General features: G+C 39.7%; 1 protein-coding gene across 6 annotated transcripts in view; it reads left to right on the top strand.

Annotated features, from left to right (window-relative positions):
• spidr (scaffold protein involved in DNA repair) overlaps nt 1–23,739 on the top strand; it is a 284,198-nt gene that overhangs the window by 85,847 nt on the left and 174,612 nt on the right. For 5 of the 6 annotated variants that reach the window (XR_015756994.1, XM_043688286.2, XM_043688285.2 and 2 more), the window contains exon 7: nt 4,022–4,122. The exons of the other annotated variant lie outside the window; for it this stretch is intronic. Coding sequence is in view for 4 of the 5 variants with exons in the window: in XM_043688286.2 (XP_043544221.2) it covers nt 4,022–4,122 (101 nt within the window). In the remaining variant the exon portion in view is untranslated. The remainder of the gene's footprint in view (nt 1–4,021; nt 4,123–23,739) is intronic. 6 annotated transcript variants of the gene reach the window in all.

Raw genomic sequence — 23,739 nt, 5'->3', positions numbered from 1 at the left:
TCAGGAATCTGATGAAGGACTTGTGTCCGGAATGTTGACCTGCTGTGCTTTTCTAGCACCACATTTTCAACTTTTGATCTCCAGCATCTTCAGTACTCATTTTCTTCTAACCCATATGTTTGCTGAGTTAGCCTGTTTAAAAGTTTTGGGGAGATCCTTTATATAAAGTAACATCAAGTGATTCTACAACAGAAATTTATGAAAAAAGAACTGATTGTAGCTGTGCCAATTTAGCGAGAGGGTTTAGTCTAGAGAAAGAGATTACTCTTTACTAGGTTTGAATGACTATAAGGCTATTGCTTGGCTGAGGGATGAATGATTCTTTTTGATGTTTGTAATTACTCCAGTAGTTCTTCTATAATGTGAGGTAGATCATGTTTTATTTTTGTGTTTCATTTTTAAAAGTATATTGGCGGCCTCTTCTAACTGATCTCTGCAGTAGACAAAAAGAAAGATTAAGATTGTGGTTTATCAAATAGACTTCATTCTGGGATCTCACTTGTCATGTGTGACTTTCAGCAGGTATCACAAAAATAGCTAGAATTGACTGTTGAATGGTAGGATTAGAAAACATAGTGCTTATGTGTGACTTTTCTGTTTGTTATTTGAAGGGGGGCATAAAGCATTTGATTGGTAGGAATAGCATGAGGGGCTGTATTTTGTCTACTTAAGTTGGCTTAACTGACTTCGAGAATTAGGTTTGCAGTCTGTTATATAGTTTGTTCTTTTTCCTGTGAATGTAAAATAGTAATATGGATAACCAGTGTTCTTATTGTCAGAGCAAAGATGCTTCCATTGCAAGCTTGTAGAAAGACCGAAAATCAGATTTTCAAGTTACAAAACATGTCTGACCATTGTGTTTCTTATGTTTCTAAGAAAAACTACAGTTCTAGAGAGGTTATTGCATTACAGTCATATTTTGTGTCACGCTGCAGTAGAATAACATTAGGGCTTTAAACAGTGGCAGGGATGTAAAAGAAAGTTATTTCAGATTGTCTCCCCTGCCCAATTATCCTTTATTTTCAGCCAGAAGAAAATATTATATGACAGATTCAAAAATATTATAAAATTGTTTTGCAATACATTTGTCTGTCTATTCATGATGTTCAGTCTGCATGAGTTGCAATATCCACAAGAACATATTGCAAGAGTTGATAAGATTACTTGTGCATGTAGCTGTTGTCTGCTTTATGCTGCAACATGAGATCACACATTATGGTTGAATGCGATTTTCCTGTTTCTTTTGACTTACTGTGCCCATGGATATCTATAATTGTGTTACTAAATTTGTTTACAATTTATCCCATTAAGCACAGCGGTAGTGCCATATAGTGTAATATGGGTGTGCACAAAAATGGGACTTTGCCAACACAATATTCTACCAGTACTTTTGTGGACTGATGCACCTGTGACAGGTAGATTGGTTGAGGATTAAGTAAAGTAGGTTTTTCCCTTTTATTTGCTCCCCATATGCCATAGACACCATCTAGTAGCTATGTCCTTTAGTGCTCTACCAACTCGGTCAGTAGTGGTTCTGTCAAGTCACTCTTCGTGATAAACATTGAAGTTCTCCATCCAGAGTAGATTCTGTGTTCATGTTACCTTCAATGCTTCTTTGAAGTGGTGTTCAATATTGAGGTGAATTCAGCTGAGGGCAAGGGGAATCAGTCAGGAGATGGTAATCAGCAGGAGCTTTTCAGCAAGTGTTTGATCCCTCGTCTGGAATCAATTGTGAGCACTCCAGGGCAATTAGAGTCATAGAGTTTTTACAGCACAGAAAGAGGCTGTTTGGCTCATTGTGTCCATGACACTCGTAAAACATTCATCTATTCAAATCCTATTTTCCAGCACTCCGCTTATAGCCTTGCATGCTGTGGCATTTCAAGTGCTCACTTAAATGTGTTGAGGCACCCCTGCCTCTAGCACCCTTTCATGCAATGAGTTCAGATACTCATGACTCTCTGCTTTGAAGAATTTCTTCCTAATGTTTCCTTTAAAGCTCCTGCTTCTTAGCTTAAAATAGTACCCCTGGTTATTGAGCTGCTACTAAGTGTAAAAATTTCTCCCTATCTACCCTGTTCACGTTGCTCAGAGCTTTGTACAAATCAATCATATCTCCCTTCATACTCTTTCTTCTCTAAGGCAAACAGCCCAGCCTATCTCTCCTTGTAGTTGGATTGCTCCAGCCAACAAACATCTTGGTTGAACACACAAAAACAGAAATTGCTGGGGCAGTTCAGTTGCTCTAACAGCATCCGTTGTGAGAAACAGACTGGTTAATGTCCTGGGGACTCTGGTTCAAACCCCACCAAACAGTTGGTGGATTATAAATTCATTAATTGTAGCTAGTTTCCTTGAGGGAGGAAAAGTGCTGGTTCACCAATGTCCTTTATAGAAGGAAATCTTCTATCCTGGTCTGGCCACCATCTGACTTCAGACATTAATTATGTACTTGACACTTAAATTTTTCAAGTCCAGTGACCCTCCTCCAGAAGGGTGGAATCTAGAGGATCTCTTCTATCTTCAAAGATCTGTGGACATGCAAACCAAGGTCCCTCTGATTCTCTGTTTTTTTAGGGTCCTACTTCTAGTTCCTTGCCTTGTTAGCCCTCCCAGTGCATCACCTCATTTTTTTTGGAATTAAATTTCATTTGTCAATGTGCTCTCTGAATATCTCTGTCCAACCCTCACCTTTGGTGGGATAGAAAATGCCCGGGAATAGTCACGATGGTGTCTAAAACATTGGAAAGCATTATTCTGGAAGTATGCAAGCTGGATGTCAATAGAGACCTAGAGGTTCAGGTTCCTTGAAAGTGGCACTGCAGGTGGACAAGGTGGTGAAGAAGACATTTGGTATGCTTGCCTTCATTGGTCAGAGCATTGAGTATAGGAGTTGGGACATCACATTGAGGCTGTACAGGATGTTGGTGAGGCACCTTTGGAGTACTGTACTGTATATAGTTCTGGTCACCCTGCTATAGGAAGGACATTATTAAATTGGAGACAGTGTAGAAAAAACTTACAACGATGTTACTGGGAGTGGAGAGTTTGAGTTGTAAGGAGAGGCTGGAAGGCTGGGACTTTTTTCTCTGGAGTAGGAGGATGAGTAGTGGCCTTATAGAGGTTTATAAAATCATGAGAGGCACAGATAAGGTGAATAGCAAAGGTCTTTTTTCTAAGAACGGTGATTTCAAAATGAGAGGGCATAATTTTAGGTGAGAAGAGAAAGACGTCAAAGGGACTTCTTCACTATCCTGTTTACCTGTGACTCCACTTTCAAGGAACTATGAACCTGCACTTCAAGGTCTCTTTGTTTGACAACACGCCACAGGACCTAACCATTAAGTGTACAAGTCCTATCCTGATTTTCCCTATCAAAATGTAGTACCTCACATTTGTCAAGATTAAACTCCATCTGCCACTCCTTAGTCCATCGGCCACACACCCTCTGAAAACATGCCTGGCGAGGCTGCTGTAAAATCCATCCTTAGAAAACACCAGATAGATTGAGGCCAGAGTACTGTGTGCCTCTTTGGTCATTTAAAATATGGCAACAGTATAATTGCACTAGAAAGGACATAGAGAAGATTTGTGAGGATTTTACCAGGAATGGAGAACTTTAGTGTGAGCAAAGATTGACCTGGCTAACAATATTTTCTTTGAAACAGTTGAGGATAGTGGAAGTTTGTTATATGATATGAGGATCTTAAATTGTGACTTATTTCTGTTACAAAGCGTTCAATAGGCAAGAGACATAGCCGTTAGTTGTTTCATAAAAGAATTCGTGGAGAGATGAGTACTGTTTTCACTCAGAACATGGTGGGCCTGTCACTGCCCAGACTTATGTTGGCTGACACTTTTTATTTGCATGCACATAATGTGTCATTGATGAATCTTTGCTTCTTGTTACCTATACTATGAGAATGTTAGCACTCAGTTGTAGAACACAGCAGGTCTAAATCTAAGATTGAAATTTCCAGCATTTAGGATAAAGCTGATTTAAGATATTTTGTTCCTACAGGGGAGGGCTAGCAGAGAGATTAAATAGGCTACAGTGCCGAGAAAGGTCTGCCATCAACTTTTGGAAGCATCAGTCTCTAGCTGATTTACAAACTCATACAGGTAGGATTCCCGTATTACTTAAAATATAATTCTTAATATAATATAATCTGAAGAAATCTACTTTTGCAACTATTTATGCATATAAACATGCGTAAGCAGTCATAGGAGACAGGAGTGAAACTTTAGTGATTAGCAGTTTCGTGGGAACGGAATTGAAGGAATAAGAGATTGCTGTCTTGGACAAGATGAGCTCAGATACCATGAGGATGGATGAGAAAGATACCAGAAAAAGATGCAATTAATTTTTGATTTTTGTCTTGAGTGTAGGCATTGAGCACTTGAATAAGGCAGAATATAAGCAACTGCAAAATAAAATTTGTCACAACCTCTGAAAAGCGACTCCAACTGTGTATGATTTTGTTTTCAATTTTTGCACATTGATATGATTTAATACCTTGTAGTATTTGATAAGTAAATATAGCATAAATGTAATGATGGACAGATTAAGTCATTGCTCAGTGCCCATCGGGTGTATATAGAAAAGGTAAAAATAGATTGGAAGTGATGAAGGATACATTAAGTTATGAAAATTTACAATGTTCAAAATGTAGATATTGAGAGGAACCACCGATTCCTGATGAAGGGCTTTTGCCTGAAACATTGATTTTTCCTGCTCCTTAGATGCTACCTGTCCTGCTGTGCTTTTCCAGCACCACTTTAATCTTGACTCCTTTCTTCACTGTACTGACCAATGAAGGGAAGCATGCCAAACACCACCATCTCCACCCTATCACACTTTAGCACTGTCCAATACATCACCAAGTTTGGTACCATCTGCAAACTTACTAATCATACCTCCTATATTCATATCCAAATCATTTATGTAATTAACGATACTTGTGGCACACTACTAGTCACACACCTCCAGTCGGAAAGCAACACTCTCCACCACCCTTTGTCTCCTCCTATCTTGGCCAACTCCCATGGACTCCATTTGATCTAATTTTGCTAACCAATCTACCATGCGGAACCTTGTCAAATGCCTTATTGACATCCATATAGACAATGTCTACCACTCTGCCTTCATCAGTCATGTTTGTCACTGCTTCGAAAAGCTCAAATCATATTAGTGGGTTAGTAAGTTTGCCAATGACCCGAAGGTTGGAGGAGTTGTGGATAATGTAGAGGGCTGTTGCAGGTTGCAATGGGACATTGAAGGAGGCAGAACTTAAGTGGCAGATGGAGTTCAACCTGGAAAAGAGTGAAGTGATTCACTTGGAAGGTCGAATTTGAATGCAGAATACAAGGTTAAAGTCAGGATTCTTGGCGGTGTGGAGGAACAGAGGGATCTTGGGTTCCATGTCGATAGATTCCTCAAAGTTGCCACCCAAGTTGACAGGGTTGTTAAGAGGTTTATGGTATGTTGGCTTTCATTAGCAGGGGGATTGTGTTTAAGAGTCACAAGGTTATGCTGCAGCTCGAAAGAGCCCTGGTTAGATCACACTTGTAATATTGTGTTCAGTTCTGGTCACCTCATTACAGGAAGGATGTGGAAGCTTTAGAGAGGGTACAGAGGATACTTACCAGGATGCTGCCTGGACTGGAGGGCATGTCTTATGAAGAAAGGTTGAGGGAGCTAAGGCTTTTCTCATTGGAGCGAAGAAGGATGAGAGGTGACTTGATAGAGGTGTACAAGATGATGAGAGACATAGACAGATTGAATAACCAGAGAGTTTTTCCCATGGTGGAAATGTCTATCATCAGGGGGTATAATTTCAAGGTCATTGGAGGAAGGTTTAGGGGAGATGTCAGAGGTAGGTTCTTTTCACAAAGAGTCGTGGGTGCGTGGACTGCACTATGCAGTGGTAGTAGAGTCAAATACATTAGGGATATTTAAGTGACTCTTGGATAGGTACATGAAAGATAGTACAATGAAGGGTATGTAGGTTAATCTGATCTTAGAGTAGGATAAAAGGTCAGCACAACATCAAGGCCGAAGGGCCTGTACTGTGGTCTACTGTTCTAAGTTCTATATTTGATAGTGAGACACGATTTCCCATGCAAAATCTATGTTGTCTGTGCCTAATCAGTCCTTGCCTTTCCAAATGCATATAAATCCTGGCTCTCAGAATCCCCTCAAACAACTTACCCACCACTGATGTTAGGCTCACTGGTCTATAGTTCTCTGGTTTTTCCCTCTCACATTTCTTAAATAATGTCACCACGTTAGCCAATCTCCACTCTTCCAGCACTTCACCTGTGGCTATCAATGATGTAGATATCTCAGCAAGGGGCCAAGCAATCTGTTCCCTCATTTTCCACAAAGTTCTGAGATTCACCTGAGCAGGTCCTAGGGATTTATCCACCATTATGCATTTTAAGACGTCCAGCATCTCCTCTTCTGTAATATGGACACTTTTCAGGATATCACTATTTATTTCCCCAGTAGCTTCCATGGCCACCACCACAGTAAATACTGAAGAGAATTATTCTTTGGTATCCTACCCATCCCCTGTGGTTCTACGCATAGATGGCCTTGTTGATCTTTGAGGGACCCTTTTGTCTCCTTAGTTATTGTTTTGCCTTTAATGTATTTGTAGAATCTCTTTGGATTCTCCTTAACCCTATTTGCCAAAGCTATCTCATGTCCCCTTTTTGCCCTCTTGATTTCCCTCGTAAATATACACTTACTGCCTCAAGGGATTCATTCAGTCCCAGCTGTCTATACCTGACATTGGCCTGCATCTTTTTCTTGAGTTTTCTTGACAGAGCCTCAATTTCTGTCGTCATCCAGCATTTCCTACCCCTATCAGCCTTTCCCTTCGCACTAACGGGAACATAATTTTCTCTGAACTCTCGTTAGCTTATTCTTAAAGGCTTCCCACTTTTAAACCATCCCTTTACCTGTGAATAGCCTCTCCCAATCAACCTTTGAGATTTCTTGCATAATATCATCAAAATTGGCCTTCCTCCAATCTAGGACTTGAACTTTTAGATCAGGTCGATCACTTTCCATGACTAATAGAACTAATAGAATTATGGTGACTGAGCCCAAAGAGCTCCCTCCCTGGCATAGCAGTCACTTGCCTTGCCTTATTTTCCAAGGGAACATAAGAACTGGGAGCAGGAATAGGCCATCTGGCCCTTGGAGCCTGCTGTGACATTTAATAAGATCATAGCTGATCTTCTCGTGGCCTCAGCTCCACTTGTCATCCTCTCACCATAACCCTTATTTCCTTTACTATTCAAAAAGTTATGTATCCTAGCTTTAAAAGCATTTACTGAGAAAGCCTCAACTACTTTATTGGGCAGGGAATTATATAGATTCACAACCCTCTGGGTGAAGAAGTTTGTTCTCAATTCAGTCCTAAATTGTTCCCTGTAATTTTGAGGCTATGTCCTCTTGTCCTAGTTTCATCTGTCTGTGGAAACATCCTCTCCACTTCTATCTTATCTATTCCCTTAATAATTCTATTGGTGTCTATTAGATTTCCCCCCCTTTCTTCAAAATTCCAATAAATACAATCCCAGTCTACTCAGTCTCTCCTCATATCCAGAATCGACATTGTGTACCTGTTTTGCGCCCCTCTAATGCCAGTACATCCTTTTTCAAGTAAGGAGACCAAAACTGCATGCATTACTCCAGGTGTGACTTCAGCATCTTATGCAGCTGCAACATAATCTCCCTGCTTTTAAACTCAATCCCCTAAGCAATAAAGGGCAAAATTCCATTTGCCTTCTTAATTACCTGTTGCACCTGCAGACCAACCTTCAGTGATTCATGCACAAGGATATCCAGATCCCTCTGCATAGCAGTGTGCAATTTTTTTATCATTCAAGTAATAATCCTTTTTACTGTTGTTCCTATCAAAATGGATGACTTCACATTTAATAACATTGTACTCCATCTGCCAGACCTTTGCCCACTTAAACTATCTATGTCCCTTAGCAAACTTTGAGTCCTTTACACTCTTTGCTCTTCCACTCATCTTTGTGTCATCCGCAAACTTTGATACATTACACGTGGTTCCCAACTCCAAATCATCTATGTAAATTGTGAACAGTTGCAGTCCCAACTCTGATCCCTGAGGCACACCACTAGACACTGATTGTCAACCTGAAAAACACTCATTTATTATGGGGTGGCATGGTGGCACAGTGGTTAGCACTGCTGCCGCACAGCGTCAGAGACCCGGGTTCAATTCCTGTCTCAGGCAACTGTCTGTGTGGAGTTTGCACATTCTCCCCGTGTCTGCATGGGTTTCCTCCGGGTGCTCCGGTTTCCTCCCACAGTCCAAAAATGTGCAGGTTAGGTGAATTGGCCATGCTAAATTGCCCATAGTGTTAGGTGAAGGGGTAAATGTAGGGGAATGGGTCTGGGTGGGTTGCTCTTCGGAAGGTCTGTATGGACTTGTTGGGCCGAAGGGCCTGTTTCCACACTGTAAGTAATCTAATCTAATCTAATAATTGCTCTTTGCTTCCTGTGAGTTAACCAATCCTCTATCAATGCTGGTACTTTACCTGTAATGCCTCACATCTTTATCTTATACAGCAACCTTTTGTGCAGCAACTTGCCGAATGCTTTTTGGAAATCCAGATACACCACATCTACTGGATCCCCATTATTCACCTTGCATGTAATGTCTTCATAGAATTTCAACAGATTAGTTAAACAATCCCTACCTTTTAAGAACCCATGCTGCGTTTGCCCAACAGGACAATTTCTATCTAGATCCCTTGTTATTTCTTTCTCGATAATAGACTCAAGCTTTTTCCTCACCGCAGAAGTTTAGCTAACCAGCCTATGAGTCCCCATCTTTTGTGTACCTCTTTTTATTAACAGTGGCATCACATTTGCTGTTTTCTAATCTGCTGGAACTGCTCCAGAGTCCAGTGAAATTTGAAAAATGACCACAACTGCATTTGCTATTTCTCCCACCATGCTTTTTAGTGCCCTGGGATACATTCCATCAGGGCCAGGAGACTTGTCTACCCTTCGCTCTGTTAGCTTGCCCAACACTACCACTTTCGTGATAATGATTATTTCCAGTTCTGCAATTACTGGCATGTTATTCGTGTCCTCTACTGTGAAGACCGACACAAAATACCTGTCAATGCCTCGGCCATTTCCTCAAAACCTATTACTAAATCCCTCTTCTCATCCTCTAAAGAACCATTGTTTACTTTAGCCATTCATTTTCGTTTTATATATTTATAGAAACTTGTGTTTCTCTATATCGAGACTTTTGTCTGTCTTTATATTCTGAGCTAGTTTATTCTCATAATCTATTTTGCTTTATTGCTTTTTTGTGGCTTTCTGTTGACCTTTAAAGCCTTCCCAATCTTCTAGTTTCTTGCTGATCTTGGTCACTATGTATGCCTTCTCTTTCAATTTGATAGCCTCACTTATTTCCTTAGACACCCATGGCAGATTACCACTTTTCCTCCAGTCCGTTTTTTTCTTTAGTACATACTTTGGCTGAGCACTTTGAAAAATTGCTTTGAGAAACCTCCACTGATCATCAACTGTCCCACCATAATGTCTTTGCTTCCAATCTACTTTAGCTAACTCCTCCCTCATCCTATTGTAGTCTCCTTTGTTTAAGCAAGGGCCCTGGTATCGGATTTTCTCTTTCCATCTGTGTTTTAAATTCAACCATACTGTGATCGCTCCTTCCAAAAAAATCCTGAACAATGACATCATTAATTTTCCTGTCTCATTGCACAGGACCAGATCTAGCTTGCTCCCTCATCGGTTCCATTACATACTGTTTAAGAAATTTATCGCGGACAAATTCAATGAACTCTTCCTCAAGGCTACTCTGATCGACCTGTTTCGACCAATTGATATGTAGGTTAAAATCCCCCAAGATAATTGTCGTACCATTTTTACAGGCATTAATTATTTCTTGATTATTCCCTGCCCCAATGTGATATTATTATTTGGTGGTCTATAGACTACACTTATCAGTGACATTTTCTTCTCAAAATTCCTAATTTCCACCCAAATGGATTTAACCTTATTCTCCACAGAACCCATGTCATCTCTCACCACCACTCTGATGCTATCCTTAAGTATCAGCACTATACCACCTCCTGTCTTTCCTAATAGTTGGATACCCTTGGATATTTAATTCCCAGTTGTGACCATCCTGCAACCATGCTAATTTGTGATGATTTGTGCCATTAACTGATCTATCTCGTTATGAATGCTATGAGCATTCAAGTAAGGTGCCCTTGTTACTTATTGTACCCTCTTTATGAATTCCAACATCTCAATTAACAGTATCTCTTGAGTTATCCTTCCTTTTTACTTCTTTCATAGTCTGCCATGTAGTTAAACCTCTTGCACACATGCTAACCTGCTGCTTTCCTTTTTATTTACCATCGTACTACTTGTCGTTTTCGTGATCCCTCCCTCCCGGAAGATTATGTTTTACTCCTCCTTTTGTAGGTGCATCCGCATATTGAGTCAGAAAATTTTCTTGAATACACTTAACACATTCCTCTCCATCTAACCCCTTAACATGATGACAGTCCCAGTTTGGAAAGTTAAAATTCCCTATCATTACAACCCTAGTTTTCTTCAAGATGAGTGTTGCTGAACAAAGAGACCTTGGAGTGCGTGTTCATAGTTCCTTAAAAATAGTCACAGGTAGATAAGGTAGTGAAGAAAGCAGTTGGCATGCTTCATTTATTGTTCAGAGTATTGAGTACAAGGGTTGGGAGGTCATATTGCAGCTCTACAGTACACTGGTTAGGCCACTTTTGGAATATTGCATGCAGTTCTGGTCTCCTTCCTATCGGAAAGATGCTGTGCAACTTGAAAGGGTTCAGAAAAGATTTACAAGGATGTTGCCAGGGTTTGAGGATTTGAGCTAAAGGGAAAGGTTGAATAGGCTGTTTTCTTTGGAGCGTTGGAGACTGAGGGGTGACCTTATAGAGGTTTATTAAGTCATGAGAGCATGGATAGTGTAAATAGACAAGGTCTTTTCCCTGGAGTGAGCGAGTTCAGAACTAGAGAGCATAAGTTTAGGGTGAGAGTGGAAAGATATAAAAGAGACCTAAGGGGCAACTTTTTCACTCAGAGGATGGTGTGTATATGGAATGAGCTATTAGAGGAAGTGCTGGAGACTGGTACAATTGCAACACTTAGGGTATCTGGATGGGTATATGAATAGGAAGAGTTTAAAGGGACATGGGCCAGGTGCCGGCAAGTGGGGCTAGACTAGGTTGGGATATCTGGTCAGCATGGACGAGTTGGACCGAAGGGTCCGTTGCTATGCTGTACGTCTCTGTGACTCTGTGTCTGAGATGTCCTTACAAACAGTGGTATTTGCTTCTCAATTTCCTGCTGACTTTTGGGGGTCCTATGGGACAATCCAATAAGGTATAAGGTGATTATCCCTTTTGTTATGTCTCAGTTCCACCCATATAACTTCACTGTACTTTTTCCGGGAATATCCTCCTTAATTACAGCCATAATGTGACTCAACCAAAAACGCCATTCACCCTCCTCACTCCCCCCCCCCCGCCCCCATCCTCCATAGCATCAATACCCTGGACCATTAAACTGCCAGTTCTGTCCCTTCCTTATCTACGTTTCTGTAATAGCTGTGATATCCCTGTCCCATGTTCCCATCCTTGCCCTGGGTTCATCTGCCTTATTCATCAGGTCTCTTGCATTGAGATAAATGCAGCTTACCACGTTCGCTGCCTTGTTCTTACCTGCCTTGACTATTTAACTTGATCCTCTTCTCTACTGTGCCAGCCTCAGACTTATCCCTTTTCTCACTATCTCTTTGGGTCGACCCCTGACTAATTTAAAGCCTACTGAGTTACACTCGCAAATGTCCCTGCAAGGATACTGGTCCACTTCCAATTCAGGTGTAACACGTTCTTCTTAGATAGATCACTTCTGCTGCAGAAGAAATCCCAATAATCCAAAACTGTGAATCTCTGCCCCCTGCACCAACTCCTCAGCTGTGTATTCATCTGCCCTATCTCCTATTCTTACTCCCACTAGCAAATGGCACCAAGCATTCTAGAGACTTGCTATCCTTGAGGAACTACTTTTTAACCTTTTGCCTAATTTCCTACATTCAATCTGCAGAAACTCGTTCTTTTGTCTAGGTATGGAATGAACTTCTGCTGATCACTCTCATCTTTGAAAATATTCTCCATCCTCTCAGAGCCATCCTTGACCCTGGCACCAGGGAGACAACATACCATTTTGATGTCTCACTATTGGTCTTACAAATGTCTGTCTGTGCCCTTGACTAGAGAATGCCCAATCGTAATTGATCACTTGGAACTTGACATACTTCCCTATTACTGTGGAGCCAGTCCCGGTACAAGAAATCTAGCTGTCTGTACTGTGTTCTCTAAGAGGCCACCACCCTCTAGTATCCACAACATCATACTTGTTGAGATGGGGAAAGCCACAGGAGAGTCCTGCACTTCCAAAGTACCTCTCCTACTTGTCCTAGTGGTAACCCATTGACCTGATCATATCTGTGGCTTTTCTACCTTCCTGAAATTGCCATCCATTGCACCGTGTGGTTCCTGTAAATTCCGCATTGCATCTAACTGCTGCTCCAACTGATCCATGTGATCTGATGGATTTACATCCAAGCACACTCCTTGCAGACATAATCTCCAGGAATTGAAATTCTTCCTGTCTCCCACATCAGACCGGAAGAGCACACAACTCCACTAAAAGCCGTCTCTGCCCCTTAAACAATCCACAGACCGAGAATATACCCAAAAAACGAACACAATATACTTTCTGAAGCTTTAACATATTCCTACTACTCAACAATACTGCTCTAGATAACTTAATATTGATATTTTATGTTAAAAATTTAATCAAGAGCCAAATCTCAGTAAAACATTTAAAAAATCCCTCACTCTACTATTATTGATTTACAATTAAATTAAGATTTTTAAGTTTAATCAGTCTTAAAATCAAACACTGAATCATTATTTACTGATAACACAGGTCAGAAGCTTTCAAAACATACAGTAAAATGCAATCCTATCTGTTTCAACACCATGGCTTTATAGTACTCAAGACACCAAGGAGAATTCTCTCCTCTATCACATGTACATACTTAACTTAACTGCTTCTTAGTTCTCAGTCTTCGAACAATTTGATTTACTCCATATGATATGAAGGAGTGGCTGATTATGTAGGATACAGCAAAAACTGTGAGACATTTGTGAATTGTGCTGATAACATGTGCTTCAGAACAAGCCAGGCTGTTTCAGTGCAGCTATCACAGTCATTTACCAACCAATGTGGAAAATTGCACAGATCTGAACTGTGCACAGAAAGTCGGATAATGCAATCTGACCAGTTGTGGCCCTATCACTCTATTCTCAATCATCAGTGAAGTGATGCAAGGGATTGTCAGTAATGCTATCAAGTGACATCTCCAAAGAAATAGCTAGTCATTAATGCTCAGTTTGGTCCCACCATGGCCCTTCTGCTCCAGAACGTATTGCAGCCTTCATGGACAAAAGGCCTGAATTCCAGAGGTAAGGTGAGAGTGACTGGATTTAACATCAAAACAGCATTTGACCAAGTTTGGCATCAAAGAGCTTTACAAAATCTGGAGTCAGTGGGCATCAAGAAGACAACTCTTGCTGAGTGGAAATATACTGGCTCAAAAGAAGATGGTTGTGGTTGTTGGAGTTTAGCTGTCTCAAGTCCAGGACTTCTGTATAGGAGTTCCTGTAGATAGAGTCCTCGGCCTAACCATCTTCAACTGTTTTATTAATGACCTTTCTTTCTTTATAACGTCAGAAATATGGACATTTAATGGTTCCACAATGTTAATTTCCATTCACAATTCCTCAATAGCAGTTCTAGTCCATATGCCACAAGAGCTAGACAACATCCAGACTTCAGCTAATAAGGGGCAAGTCACTTTCACATTGTACAAGTGTTATTAAGACGCTTTAAAGTTAAAATTGCTTGGATGCCACGTGGTAAGGATTGTGGAAATTTTGTTATTCATTCACGGGAGGTGGCAGTCTCCGGTTGTGCTAACATTTATTGCATATTTGCCCTTGAGAAGGTGGTGGTAAGCTGTCTTCTGGAACAATGTAGTCCATTTGGTGCAGGTGGACTCACAATATAATTAAGGGAGAGTGTTCCAAGTTTTTGAATTGGTGGTACCAACAAGATGACGATATATTTCCAAGTCAGAATGGTGAGTGTCTTGGAGGGGAACTTGCAAGTGGTGATGTTCCTATATATCTGCTGTCCTTGTCCTTCTCGATGGTTTGGGTTTGGAAAATATTGTCTAAGGAGTCTTGGTGAATTTCTGCAATGCACTTGCTGCTGCTGATGGTGGAAGGAATAAATGTTTACATCATAAGGCGATGAGATATAGGATTAGAATTAAGTCAGTCGGCTCATTGAGTCTGCTCTGCCATTCGATCATGGCTGATCTGGTTTGCAATCCTGTTCTCCTGCTTTTTCTCCCTAATCTTTGATCTTTTTTCTAATCAAGAACCTACCTATCTCTGCCGTAAATACACTTAATGGCTTAGCCTCCACATCTTCTGTGGCAAAATGTGCCACGGATTCACTGCACTCTGGTTAAAAATAAATCTTCCTCATCTCAGTTTTAAATGGTCATATCTTCACTCTGAGGCTGTGCCCTCTGGTCATAACCTGTCTTACTATTGGAAACATGTTCTCCACATCTCCTGTCTCCGGGCCTTTCAGTATTCTGTAAGTTTCAGTGAGATACCCTTCAATGAGTCCTAACCTTCATCAGGGACAGAACCAGTTTTCAACTATTCTCAAAAGATAAGCCCATCCTTCTTGGATCATTCTTGTAAACCTTCATTGGACCCCTCCAAGGCCAGCACATCCTACCTTAATATGGTGTCCAAAACTGCTCTCAATATTCCAAATGCATTCTGACCAGAGCCTTATAGAGCCTCAGCAATATGTCCCTACTGTTTTATTCTAGCCCTCTCAACATGAACGCTAAGATTGCATTCACATTTCTAACTGCCAACTGAACTTACAAGTTAACCCTCAGAGAATCCTGATCTAGGACTCCCAAGTCCCTTGTGTGCTTCAGATTTCCGAAACCTTTCTCCGTTTAGAAAATATTCTATGCCTCTATTCTTCCTATATAACTGGATAACCTCACTCATTCCCACATTGTATCCTATCTGCTATTACTTTGCTTATGTTTGTATTCTGTCAAAGTCCCTCTTAGTGAACTGTGTCCCTCCTCAAAGACATTCTTGTAGATAATAAATAATTGAGGCCCTCGGATTGACCCTTGTACTACTCCACTTACTATGTCTTTTCAACCTGAAAAAGACACTTTTAATACTGACTGTCTTCTGTGTTAATCAATCCATGGAAATACATTAACCCAATTCCCTCCTTTCCTATCCCCTATACTGTGAAATAATCTTTGATGTGGCATCCTATCAATTGCCTTCTGGAAATCCAGTTACAGGTCATTCTTTAATAAAGTGCATTTCATCAACATGAATTTGCTGTAACTCAATTGATGAATTGGGGACGCTGTTTATACAGTGTAACCTTTTAAAGCATGTGTTGGCTGTAACGCGATTACATCACCAACACTTTAAGCGCTGTTTCTAAAGCGCAATTTTTCTATAATGCAGGGTTGCACAAGAACGCAGCCATTGCTTTATAAACAAACTGACTGTACACTACATACACTCGTTCCACTTTATGAACTCTGCATGTTATATGCTTAAAGAACTCTAATAAATTTGTCAAATATGACTTTCTGCTTCACAAAATAATGTTTACTTTATTTGATTATGCTAAGCTTTTATAAATGCATTGCTATTTCTTCCCTAATAAAGAACCTAATATTCCCAGTTCTCTTTCAACCCCCACACTATCCTGACATGTAGCTGTCTTGCTATGGCAGTGGACTCCCCTGGCAGTGCACTCCAGGCACTTACCACCCTCTATTATATAAAAAAAACTTGATTTTCACATCTCTTTTAAACTTACATCTGCTAGTAATTGATATTTCTACCATTCAATCCATGTTTCTCATAATTTTGTAAACTTCTATTAGGTTGCCTCTCAGCTTCTGATGTTCAAGTGAAAAGTTTGTCCAGTCTCTCCTCATAACTAATATGCGCCAACCTGGTAAATATTTTTATACCCTCTCCGAAGCCTCTATGTCCTTCTGGATGGAATTTTGTTCGTGTATTCTACTGTGATGGTTGATGCAATGCTTTATTCAACTTAATTGCTATTTCCTGGTTCCCCATTATTATTTCCCCAGCCTCATTCTCTAAGTGCCCAATGTTCACTTTGATCTCTCGCTTTTTTATATTGACGAAGCTCCCACTTTTTTTTGTATATTACTTGGTATTTTTGCCTCAAAGTTTGTTTACTCCCACAACATTTCTTGTTACCATACTTGTAATATCAAAACTACTTACATCTTTTTCCTCCTGTCTGTACTTCTAAAAAGACACATCACCCTGAATGTTTAACTTCCAGCTTTGATTTCTATGTAACCATATCTTTGTACTGGCTATTAAATGACAGAGAATCACAGAAGTGTTACAACACAGAAGGAGGCCATCTGGTCTACCATGTCTACACCGACTCCTCAAATGAGCAGCATTACCTGGTGCCATTCGTCAGCTTTTCCCCAGACTCTTGGAGTGGAAACAGATTCTCCCTACTGGGAGTGTATAAATGCCTGCATCACCCATCAGCCCAACCTTTGAAGCAGTACTTGTGGTAGAATTTGGAGATGATGTATTGTACTTGTGGGAAGATCATGCCTGTTAACCACTAATTGTACCATTAATTTGTTTTATTTTGTTCCAAATGCCACATACCATCAAATTTGCCTTTTTTAAACCCCTTTGACTCTGTGCATTTAAAAAAAAATTGTACCCTTTGTCCTTTCCACTTGAGATATGATTATCTAAATAACTGCCTTGCAATGCTGCCATATCCCTTTGCTTTGTAATTCTCTCTCCAAAACCCTCCCCCTCTTTGGAATTATAGACAACCTACAGTTGAAAGATCATAACATTGGTAAAGTGCTATCAATGAATCCTTCTCAAGATCTTTCAAATTGAAAGACAGACTGTTCAACAGTAGTGTTCACTCCCACGCCAACCTGCTGATCATCGAGGTACTGATCATCCAAAATCAGCTCTGCTGGGCCATCAGGTGTTTGTGTTCCTAACATCTGACTCCCTTTTTTACTTGCAAGGCACTTGTGGCAGGAGCTGACCAAGAGAACAGCAGAAATGCTTTAGGAATGTTCTCAAAACCTCTGTGAAGAGGTTAAACGTATGTGGCAATTCTTGGAAGACAATGGCTAGTGACTGAAAATGAAGTAGTTTTGGAATACAGCCAAATATCATAATACCTGGTTGGATACATATAGATATAAAATCAAAGTTTCAGAGGATGTGTCCCTGCCTACAGATAAACCATCTGCCCAAACCTTGAAGCAGTACTTGTGGTAATCTGCAGATTATATATTAGATTTATAATTTTAAAACCTGTCATACTATAGTGAAAGCAGGTTATCCTCAATCCTGAGGATCTGCCTAAGAAGAGCAAAGGAATTATTTAAAAATGGAAACTGAAAATGCTAAAAGCACCCAGATCAGGTTGCATTGGAAAAGTGAACTAAATAGACAATTTCAAAGAAATCATATGCCTCGGTCATGCCTTGTCAGATACTTGTGGTCTTCATTGATGAGGTATTTATATTGTTGATTTTATGCTATTCAGAAAAACAAATGATCAGGGATCACTGGTAAGTTTTAGTTTGAGCTCACTTCAGAAGAATCAGGTTTGCATTTTTTGAGCACAGTTTTGCAAAAGCAGGACACATTTGAAAGAAGGAAGTTCAGATCCGAACTGTAAAGATGTCTTAAAACAGTTTCAGCAACCCAAGAAGGAAAACTGGAAGAGTCACTTCAATAGAAAGTAACAGCAGTAAAGTAGGAGTGTTATTTCTCTAGGATTGCAAATCAGAAAACCAAATTACTGGAGAGAAAAAGGTTAATTCTTTGTTGTCATGGTTTATGTTGAGAACTTTTCAAAGTGACTTATATACGTGTACTTTCTTGTGTAATAAAACTTGGATTCTGTGTTAAAAGAACATTAGTAGCTTGATATGAAAATGTTCAGTGACTAACCAGCACTGTAATCAACTGTAAATATGAAACATGATTTATCAAACCAGATTTTATTCTGGGATCTGAGGAAGTGTCACTCGACCTGAAACATTAATTCTGATTTCTATCCATAGATGCTGCCAGACTGGCTGAGCTTTTCCAGCAATTTCTATTTTTGTTTCTAATTTACAGCATCTGTAGTTCTTTAAGTTTTCATTCTGAGATCTGACTTGTCCAGTAGTACCATCAGCTGAGATTATAGCAATAATGTTTTTTCCTTTAATTTGGATAAGTGTCACACAATTTAATGTCTGATTGGAACTGTCTTTATTGTTTTGCCCATCCTTTTCCCAATTCTATTAAAGTGTTTATATTTTGCTTTTCAGCTCTAAGGAAGATTTCTGTTCAAAATGTAAACTTTTTTCAGTCTGCTGTGTATCATTGAATTATAGAAACATACAGTGCAGAAGAGGCCATTTGGTCCATCATGGCTGCATTGACGTGAGAAACATCTGACCTTCAACATAACCCCATTTAAGCAGCACTTGGCCCATTTTTTTGAATATTATGATGTGCTAAGTCCTCACTCGGGTACTTTTTAAAGGCAACATGTGAGGCAATTTGCCACTTCCACCCTCCCAGGCAGTTCATTCCAAACCATTACCATCCTCTGAGATAAAAAGCTTTTCCTCACATCCCATCAAAACTTCCTACCTTTCACCTTGAACTTGTGTCCCCTTGTGATTGGTCCTTGAACTAAGAGGAACAGCTGCTCCTTATCAACTCCATTCATAATCTTGTGAACCTTAATCAGGTCGTCCCCAGTCTTCAGTGCTCGAACGAAAACAACCTGAGCGTATCCAATCTTTCCTCATAACTTAAATTTTCCATCCTAGGCAGTGCTCTGGTGAATCTCATCAGCAGCCCCTCCAGTGCAATCACATCTTTCCTGTAATGTGGTAAACAGAACTGCACACAGTATTTTGGCTGTGGTCTTGCTATATTTCTGTACACCTCCAACATGACCTCCCTGCTTTTATAATCTATGCCTCGATTGATAAAGACAAGTATCTCATAACTTTTTCACCAGCCTACTAACATGCCCTTCTCTCTTCGGAGATCTATGGGCAAACACTCCAAGGTCCCTTCATGACACAGAACTTTGTATTGTCATGCCGTTCATTGAATACTTCCTTGTCAAATTTTTCCTTCCAAAATAAATCACCGTACACTTTTCAGAGTTAAATTCTATCTGCCACTAATTTGCCCATTTGACCATTCTGTTTATATTTTCTTGTGGCCCAGGACACTTGAATCTCACTATAGCCACCCAAGCAATCTTTGTGTCATCTGCAAACTTATTAATCAAACCCTCACATAGTCATCTATGTCATTTATATAAATGATGAAAAATAAGGGATCCTCAATAGATTCCTGCGGTACGCGACTGGACATTGGCTTCCTGTCACTATAGTAGCCTTCTGTAACTGAGCCAATTTAATCCACTGTATCAAATTACACTGTATCCTGTATGTATTTGCCTTTTTGATAAGTCTCCTTATCAAAGGCTTCACTGAAATATCTTCAATACTTCCTGTTTCTGCATTATTTCCAGCATTTACTGTTGTTTAACTAAAAGTCAGCCTTTATACATGAGAATTTGGAACAATTTCAGTCCTCTTTTCATTTCTTGATTTAAATCCTATAGATGTCAAAATGACCACTGTAACTTATTTTATGTAGAGAATCTTGTGAAAAGTTAGCCATGTATCCTACATATACAGGCATTAACAATAGAGAACAGATGGCCCAAATACCATGTCGAGTAACCCTGGAAGATATGAACACATTAAGTGAAATATCATACATTGAATCTAGAGGGGAAGTAATTTATTTCAGAATAGAGCTACGTTACCCCTAATTACACCAAAAAAATAATAATGATGTTTTGATGAAACAAGGTGATGCTTTGAAATAAATAATCTGTGATTTTTTTTCAAGAAGCTAGGCTTATGAACAACTTAAAGAAGCAGAATCTCTTGTCAAGAGGAAGAAGAAAGCTCATGTTAGAATGAGGTGTGAAGGCTCTGTTAGAGCGCTTGAGAGTTACAAGTTAGCCAGGAGAAACCTAAAGAGAGAGCTAAGAAGAGACAGGTGGGGACATGAGAAGTCATTGGCAGGTAGAGATCAAAGAAAACCCTAAAGTTTTCTATAGATTTATCATGAATAAAAAAATGATTAGAGAAAGTTCCGGGCCAATCAAAGATAGTAGTGAAAGTTGTGTGTAGGGCCTAAGGTGATAGGGGAAGTGTGAATATGAATATTTTTCGCGAGTATTCACAATGGAAAAAGACAATGTCGTCAAGGAGAATACTGAGATACAGGCTTTTAGACTAGATGGGATTGAGGTTCTCAAGGAGGAGATGTTAGCAATTCTGGAAAGTGCGAAAATAGGTAAGTCCCCTTTGCCAGATGGCATTTATCCCAGGATTCTCTGAGAAGCCAGGGAGGTGATTGCAGAGCCTTTGGCTTTTATCTTTATGTCATCAATGTCTACAGGAATAGTACCAGAAGACTGGAGGATAGCAAATGTTGTCCCCTTCAAGAAGAAGAATAGAGGCAACTCTGGTAATTATAGACCAGTGAGCCTTACTTCGGTTGTGGGTAAAGTGTTGGAAAAGGTTAAAAGAGATAGAATTTCCAATCATTGAGAGAGGAATGTTGATTAGGCATAGTCAACTTGGTTTTGTGAAGGGTACGTCGTGCCTCTCAAACCTTATTGAGTTCTTTGAGATGGTGCCTACACAGGTGGATGAGGGTAAAGTATTTGATATGTGATATATGGATTTCAGTAAAGCACTCGATAACGTTCCCCACAGTAGGCTTTTGCACAAAATACGAAGGCATGGGATTGAGGATGATTTAGCATTTTGGATCAGAAATCGGCTAGCTGAAAGAAGACAGAAGGCAGTGGTTGCTGGGAAATGTTCATCCTGGAGTTCAGTTGCTAGTGGTGTACCACAAGGATCTGTTTTGGGTCCATTGCTATTTGTCGTTTTTATAAATGACCTAGATGAGAGTGTAGAAGGATGGATTAGTAAATTTGTGGATGACACAAGGTCGATGGAGTTGTGGATTGTGTTGAAGGATGTTGCAGATTACAGAGAGACATAGAAAAGCTGCAGAACTGGGCTGAGAGGTCGCAAATGGAGTTTAATGTGGAAAAGTGTGAGGTGATTCACTTTGGAAGGAGTAACAGGAATAAAGAGTACTGGGCTAATGGTAAGATTCTTGGCAATGTAGATGAGCAGAGAGATCTCTGTGTTCATGGACATCGATCCCTGAAAGTTGCCACCCAGGTTGATAGGGTTGTCAAAGAGGCATATGGTGTGTTAGCTTTCATTGGTAGAGAGATTGAGATTTGGAGCCATGTGGTCGTGCTGCAGCTGTACAAAACTCTGGTGCGGCCACATTCGGGAATATTGCGTACAGTTCTGGTCACCGCGTTATAGCAAGGATATGGAAGCTTTGGAAAGAGTTCAGAGGAGATTTACTAGGATGTTGCCTGAGATGGAGGGAAGGTCTTATGAGGAAAGGCTGAGGGACTTGAGGCTGTTTTCGTTAGAAGGAGGTTGAGAGGTGACTTAATTGAGACATACAAGATAATCAGAGGGTTAGAAAGGGTGGACAGTGAGAGCCTTTTTCCTCGGATGGTGATGGCTGGCACAAGAAGGCATAGCTTTAAATTGAGAGGTGATAGATCTAGGACAGATGTCAGAGGTAGGTTCTTTACTCAGAGTAATAGGGGCATGGAATGCTCTGCCTGCAACAGTAGTAGACTCGCCAACTTTAAGGGCATTTAAATGGTGTTTGGATAAACATATGGATGAAAATAGAATAGTGTAGGATATATAGGCTTCAGATTGGTTCTACAGGTCAGCACAACATCGAGGGCCAAAGGGCCTTGACTGCACTGTAATGTTCTATATTCTAACTTTATTTCAAGCTAGTTGTATGGTTTTGAATGAGAGGTTTAAAAGAATACTTAGGGTTGCCATAAATGATACGTGTATACCAAGTAAAATGATTAACCTCAAGATCACAATTAGCATCCTTTGTTCTTTTGTTTTAGTCAGTTTGGTATTTAATTTCATAGATGCAATTCAGCAAATACGCAACAGCTATTTTAGTATTTCTGTATCAGTATAATTTAAACTAGTGCAAGTTAATGCTTTTGGCTTTTCACATATGATCAAATAATGTGGTTCTGCAAGCCCAACATTACATACCAAGTTAAAATTGATACCTTAGGAAAGAGCTACTTTAGTACTTATATGTATTTTTAGAAATTGACAAGCCTCATTCCAAGTGTGCATTTTTTGATACTTTTAGTAAGTTATTCTATTTTGTCTTTATTTAATACCAGAAGTGGTTATGCATTCCATTGGGGTCATGAATTTATTTCTTTCCCTTTTGTTAATAGATATTTTTATTAGAAATTTAACATTTTACAAGTTTACAAAAATAAACAAAACTCTCAAATACAAACATTGATATACAATTAAATCAAATATACAATAGCCAAAATTTAACAAAAGAAAAAATATTGAAAAAAAAACAAAACTCAACTGTCTACTAATCTAACCTACAACTAACCAGAGTGTATATTTAAGTCTCTTACATGCTCGGAATGTGTTAACATCAAATGTAATAAAACCCGTATTTGTGTGGGATTCCTCTCCTAAAGGGCCCCGGACCAGCCAGGTTTGTAATCTCAATTAAATAAAAGCCCTTGTTAGGATAGCCGAAATATCTGTATTTATGTAATTCAAGAAGGGCTGCCATATTTTATAAAATAATTCGGTCTTTCGGTGCACCATATTTGTAAGGAAGTCAAGGGGAATACATTCCATAATTAATAATGTCCAGGGAGGGAAAGTTCGAAAAGCCCAAAAGGAGAGATACAGGGTCCACTTTAATTTCCGTTCCTAAAATTTCTGTCAGGGTACTTGCTACTTTAGTCCAATATCTACGGATCTTATGACAGGTCCATAGGCAATGTACAAGAGTGCCCATCTCTATTTTACATTTGGGACACATTGGAGATGCTCCTGCCTTAAACTTTGCCAATCGAACCGGTGCTATATGGGCCCTATGAAGTATCTTCAGCTGGATAGCCTGGTTCTGTTACAGATAGTAATTCTTCTAGCTTTTTCCCAAATATCATTCCATGTTTCGAGAGAGATTTCTAGTCCCAAATCCTGATCCCATGTTTTAAGCAGATTATCCATATCTCCCGATACTTCATCATGTAGTAAGTGATAAATAGTACTGACAAAAGATACCCCCACTGGTCGTAGGACATTACATTATCTATCTGATTTATAAAAATTATCTAATAACGTAGTCTTCTTCTGTATATAGTCTCAAATTTGGAAGTATTGAAAGAAGTCTCCATTAGGTAATCCGAATTTCTGACGCAGCTGTTCAAAGGACATCAGG

Source organism: Chiloscyllium plagiosum, unplaced genomic scaffold, assembly GCF_037043375.1.
Source record: "Chiloscyllium plagiosum isolate Xiang-an unplaced genomic scaffold, Cpla_swu_hap1 HiC_scaffold_4, whole genome shotgun sequence".
In the NCBI taxonomy this organism is placed as follows: Eukaryota; Metazoa; Chordata; class Chondrichthyes; order Orectolobiformes; family Hemiscylliidae; genus Chiloscyllium; species Chiloscyllium plagiosum.
This window is presented reverse-complemented; position numbering and strand designations above follow the sequence as displayed.